This window comes from Belonocnema kinseyi, chromosome 8 (genome assembly GCF_010883055.1).
Source record: "Belonocnema kinseyi isolate 2016_QV_RU_SX_M_011 chromosome 8, B_treatae_v1, whole genome shotgun sequence".
Taxonomy (NCBI): domain Eukaryota; kingdom Metazoa; phylum Arthropoda; class Insecta; order Hymenoptera; family Cynipidae; genus Belonocnema; species Belonocnema kinseyi.
In genome coordinates, this window is record NC_046664.1 from 95,969,602 (window position 1) to 95,975,704 (window position 6,103).

Sequence of the window (6,103 nt, forward strand, 5' to 3'; positions counted from 1 at the left end):
CCATATATCTAGTCGGGAGTGGTGCTGACTGAAAACAGATGATTTGGAGCGATTCGCGCGCCATATGTTGGTCATTCTAAGGACTTATTGAACTACCCTCGTTTGTCAAGCAACGTTCATTGACCATCCCGGCCTTGTATCGATTTGCCTCTTGTAAGCAACTTTTTCAAGTGTGCATTGCATGTACCGAAAAGTGCGGATCGATTTGAAATCAATAAATTCTATCAATAATAATGTACTTTAGTACATGCGCATTTGAAACAGTCGTGGTGCGTTACTAAATCGTCTTGTTACTAACTTGGTGGCTTTTTGTTACTAAATCGGTGGAATCTAAACGTAAACACTCAAGGCCGTATGAACCGTTTCCAATTGGAATAAATAATATTGCGCAATATGCGTATGTTAATAGGGTGATTTTGCATAGTGTTTCGCTGGATACGATGAATGCTCAATGATACGCTAATGATCGTCGGATAGCAGAAAACGGTAACGCTCAACTCACAGAGCATGCGCAGAACCGTAATCACGTGATGTTAAAGTCGACCGCAAGCTACGGAACGCCATGCAAAATCTCCCTAGTAGCCACGCCCTTCCGCTTCGCTATAATTATTCCTAAAAATCAATATCGTAGAATCAAAAAACATATGAAATATTTCGCGGAATAGTGAGTTTTGCAGTATGACGTATCGCGACAGCATTTTGAGCTAGGTGCAAATGTCAGATGTCAGGAAGGTTAGTACAGTGGTACTGCAACTGCATACGTTTTTTTGGAGAAAATTTTCTAAACGTAAAGGTAAGTAATGACTGCACGGGATATTCCGGAAACGTTCCTCGAGAACCTAAGAAATGTTCCCTGAGCATGTAAAATGTCCGCCACTTGGGAACGGTCCACTGGAACGTTCAAAGAATAAATTATCGTTATAGTTATTATTATCAATGAATATCCGATAAACCATAAATGGTAAGTCAAAATTAATGTCAGTTTATGATATAGATACCATATTACAAGGTATTATATACGGAAGTCAAAAATGATATCTATTTTTACCTATCTCTTACGGTTTACGAAATAGTTGTTGTTAAAAATAACAATAATGGAAGGTTCCTCTCAGGTTCCAGTGGAACGTGCCTGGAACGTTCCCAAGCGTCAGATATTTTACATGCTCAGGGAAAGTTCCTGGAACGTTCCAGACACGTTCCCGGAACGTTCCGTTGCTGTTAGGGGAAGATCTGAATAGTGATTTTTTCAAGTGTAGAATACATTTGAGCAATTCTATTTCTTGTTCCTTTTATCGGTTGAAGATCTTTAAGCTTCACGAAATACATGCGACTGTACGAAATTTGAAATTAGAGTGCCACTAACCAGAAATGTAGGATATTTTATTTTATTTCGTGCGACTGAAAGGTCGTCAATCGAAAAAAGCATGTAACATGACTGAGAAAATTTATTCTGCACTTTAAAAATATTTCTATTCGTAAATTTTTGACTTACATTTACGTTTAGAATATTTTTTCAAAAAAGTTGTCTGTATTCCTATGACGTCATGCTAAAGTACTCAATTCAAAACAACGAGGACTTCCCGCTCTTCAAGCATCTTTTAATTGGTCAGCCACTGACGCGGAGGAGAGCGTACAGGAAGCATGGTGGGAGGTGTAGGAACTGTGCAAGTTGAAATAGCTGTGTACGGAGAAGTTAAATTAGGGGAAACAGGAAATAGGTAATACCGGAAATATGTGCGACTTCACTGTATTTAGAACGTTTATAAAAGCAATTTATGATACCAGAAGTTTAAAGAAATTCCTAAACTATTAGAATCTAATATTTTCATGCTTCAAGTATTTCGAAATATGCTTTAAGTACTTAATTTCTGCCAAGGACTTTTCCATATGTTTCCTCCAAAACTTTTTTTTTTTTCATAACTTTTCGGGCACGTATTTTAAAACAAACATCACATCACTATTTTTCCAAATCAGCAAACGCGGGCTGTTTTTGTAATTGAAACCATAGCTCACACCGGAACCATGCCCACTCTCCCCTACAATTTAAAATCTTATGCTTGTTGTAGAAATTGTTCAATTTAGAAAGCTTCGAACTTTTTATTAGTTAAATTTTGATTTTTAATCAATATAAAAATTTCAAATTGTATAATATTAAACGTTTGATTTGAAAATGATTCAATTTTAAATGTGTAATTTTAAATTCTAAAAATTCACTTTCCGAATTAGATTCGTTAATTTGGAACTTCATTTTTGAATATTGCAAATTATTAATTCTTTAATTTTAAAAGCTTGAATTTATAAAATTAATGATGATTAAGAAAAATGTTTGAAAACTGGAAACAGGGATTTTTCATCCGTTACTTTGAGTAGGCACTCTGAATCATTCATCTTCTTATGTAAAATTTACCAGGAATATAAATTTATTTTCTTCCATTTGTCCAGGTTGGTTCTTCACATCCCCAAACAATGCTGAGATTAGGAGAGAGTATAATTTCCCTTTTATTAAAGCTCCACTCTCAATTGTCCGGAGTGCCAGATAGTTATTATCCAGATTCACAAATGTCAAGTGAATCTGAACCTGAAACGATGAGCAGCAGCTCGTTGGAGTCACCGAAAGAATCCCGAATCGGTGATGGTCCATATTTCATTTCTCAATTACTAAGAAAAATCTCGAATTTAGATCCCATGTGTAGAGAAAGCATCAATGAAACTAGAAACAAATTGTGGCCGCGTATGCAAGAATACGAGGATGAGCAGCGAGAAAGGGAACACAGAGAAAGGGAGGAAAAGAAGAGAAGAGCGAAAGAAAGGCAGCAACAGGTTATGGCTGATTTTGCTAATAAACAGAAACAATTCATGGAGAAGGCAATGGAAATAGACGAGGCTGAAACCTTTGGGACAGAGTGGGATTGCGATGAAAATCCAACAAAGTTAATTAGCAAGAAAGAATATGACTGCGTGATTTGTAACCAAACGACTCATAGTAGCGAGGAAACGCCGATGGGGCTCGTTGTCTTGGTGCAGGTGAGTTTTTAAAAGCAATTTCAATTTAAATAATTTAAAACATTTTTTATAATTTGCCTTAATTTTACTTTTATAGGCGACTAGTGTCATGGGACACGAAAAGCGACACCCTGAGAGATTAATACTGCGCACTTCGGATGAAGATTCTACACAGTCGAGTCAATCTACACAGACCCTTCCAAAAGCTGAAACTCGTGGTGCTTGTTTCGACATCAGAATGACCGAAATGAATAGACATTTTGATCAGGTAGACTATTTCAATATAATCAAGAGATTAACTATACGATTCTCCTCTCTAACAAAGAAATTAATATTTTTGCAGAGTTCCTGTCTACTTTCTGTAAATCAAGGCTGGGAAGATGGTGTCCATGTTCAGACATGTGGACACCACTTGCACCTGGACTGTCTTAAATCCTATTTGCAAACGTTACGCAATCAGCAGAGACAGCCGACTTTGGCAGTAGAGAAAGGAGAGTACCTCTGCCCTCTCTGTCGACAGTTGGCCAACTCTGTTCTTCCCTTATCACCACAATTGGGAGAATGTGCAGCAGTTGTTTGTTCTCGTCACGCTTCACCTGATGTAATACTCTCCGAGCTCAATCACTTTCTCAACGACATACAGCGTCATCCTGTAAGTACCAGTCATTTTAATTTGGCAAAAGTTTTTAATTATCTACTCGAGTAGATTTACTAATGAGTTTTTCTGTTTTATTCCAGACCTCGTCGAATTTGGCCGTGGCAATGGGAAAGGCCATGGAAGACATGACGGGCGTCACGTACTTGAAATATAACCAAAAGGGCAACACTCCTAGTCATGAAAGTTTGTTTCTCTTTGTAACTTCAGTTGCTAGAACCAATTTTGAAGTAGAGCTCATTCAGCGCGGAGGTTCGCTCTGCCTCTATCCCCCCAAAACGGTTCCCCTTACTCCAAAACGTGACTGCATAGGTAAGTTTAGTCGAGACATTTTTTATTCATTACTGTGATGCAAGCTACTTTTTGAATTTCTTATATATTACAATGAATATAAAAATCTCTTTAAATTTGTGAAAAATATTGTTTCAGTCGCCTTGTTACACGTGCTAGCGATGCACGCAAGAGTTTTGACTAACTGGCCTGTATCACATACTTGGCAGCAATTAGCAGGATTACCGTCAGATCCCTCGTCACCGTTGGCCCTCATACCACACGAAAAGGAAGTCCCTCTATTGCTGAGGGATCCAACAGCTCTTCTTATTCAATTTATCCTCTTGCTCCCATTGCATCTAGATCAAAGTAAGTTTATTTTTCAATTACCATGCCGCAATGTACGATGAGTCTATAAAGCTCTTGACCTGGGGTGATTGCTACAGAGATTAATCAGCAAGCCGGGTCGGAACGGTGTTGTGAAGCGCGTATGTTGTTCGAGTAAGCAATATGCGAATCCTAGATTGATTTAAAATCTACTCCTTCTCTTAGACATTAATGACTTTTGGCATATAAATTCCTTAATCCCCGATAGTGTAACGAGGCTAGAACCAAACGAGTTGCGCTTACTCTGAAAGGGCGTTTGGCTTGATGAAATAATAATAAGACCATACTTGTACCATAAAATAAAACCATCACTTGTACGAGCAACCCATACCCATAATTCAATCGCCACACGAAGAATTCGTCAGGCTCGCGTAATGGCTCAGAAAGAATATACGCACAGACATAATGATGTAGCGGGCATTATACATCAACAACTTGCCCTGAACCTAGGACTCTTAAAAGAATGGATGCCCTTCTATAGATATATTCGAATGCCCGTTTTAGAAAGCGAAGATTACATCTTATATTGGGATGTTACTATCCAAACGGATCAATTACATCCGGGCCAATCGACCTGACATTGTGATGCAAGAAAAAAAAGGTGGAAGAGTCTACATCATCGACATTGCTTGTCCTCTTAACCGAAATTTGCAGTCAACCTATACAACCAAGATCCACAAGTATAGCGAGTTAAGGCATGAAGTAAAGACCATATGGAGGAATGTGAATCATGCATCTATTCATCCCATTGTAATTTCGGCTACAGGCAATGTGCACGCATGATGCACTGAACAACTTTAACATTTAGGAGTCAGTAGGGTATTGGCAGCAGCTCAGAAGGCGGTTTTATTAAACGCCGGTCGCATTGCAAGAAACTTTCTTGATCCTCAGGAAGCGAGCGACTAAAAACCCGTGGAGTGGCAGATGGTAGCTCTAAGAAAGCATCCAGAGGTGATTGTTGTCACCTCCAACGCTCGTGACCGCCCGTAATTCTATACCTACAACATCATCGCAGGAGATTTCAACCATCGTATTAAATTATTTGAATTAACTTATAACATTCTAATCTCATCAGTCACTTGACTTAGTCCGTGGCTATGATGTATAACCGGGTTTACCCGAGTAAAAGTTTAATAAAAACCATACAAGGAGACTTCATTTTCATATCTACGAACAAGATAGAGGCTGCCTTGTAAAAAAATAAGAATTCTGAAACTTGATAATAGTGGCGCGCCACAATTAACTATTAATATGTTTGGCCTTCCGTAAGAAAAAGACTCTTACAACCGGTTTAAGATTAGAAGATATTCGCGTCTTTCTAAGTCAGGGTCAAAATTATGATTTTCGGGTTTGAGTGGGAAATTATGCTAGGACCTATACAAAATTCTATTGGCACTATAAAAATGTTTCGAAAGCAACCAAAAATGGGTATATCTGATGGTCTAAGAAAAAGTATAACACGTGCGTTTATGGGACTTTTCAATTTTAAATGCGTTTTTCTGAAAAAGCGTTTTTTTTAAGTTCCAACCTCAAAAATGCCCCAGTGATTCGTGTTTAACTGCAAAGGTGCAACTTTTACTTAAATTTGCGGAAATTTATCCGGCTATTTAAGACTATGCGTAACTCTATACCGACAATAAGGACATTTTTCATGCGGACGCCCACGTTTAATTTATCATTATTCTTTGGGATATATAATTAAAAATTTGTCATAAGGACAACCGCAGGATTTCGCCGGGAGCGGGTGCTAATCTGAAAAATTGCACCCGCTTCCAGCGAAATCGCGGT

The 6,103-nt window shown here is 38.2% G+C and overlaps 1 protein-coding gene across 1 annotated transcript in view; it reads left to right on the forward strand.

Moving 5' to 3' along the window:
* Nucleotides 1-6,103, forward strand: part of LOC117177906 (E3 ubiquitin-protein ligase Ubr3) — a 69,073-nt gene that overhangs the window by 58,546 nt on the left and 4,424 nt on the right. Inside the window, exons 19-23 of the mRNA XM_033368991.1 lie at nucleotides 2,443-3,024; nucleotides 3,101-3,271; nucleotides 3,347-3,655; nucleotides 3,742-3,970; nucleotides 4,088-4,297. Coding sequence (XP_033224882.1) covers nucleotides 2,443-3,024; nucleotides 3,101-3,271; nucleotides 3,347-3,655; nucleotides 3,742-3,970; nucleotides 4,088-4,297 — 1,501 coding nt within the window. The remainder of the gene's footprint in view (nucleotides 1-2,442; nucleotides 3,025-3,100; nucleotides 3,272-3,346; nucleotides 3,656-3,741; nucleotides 3,971-4,087; nucleotides 4,298-6,103) is intronic.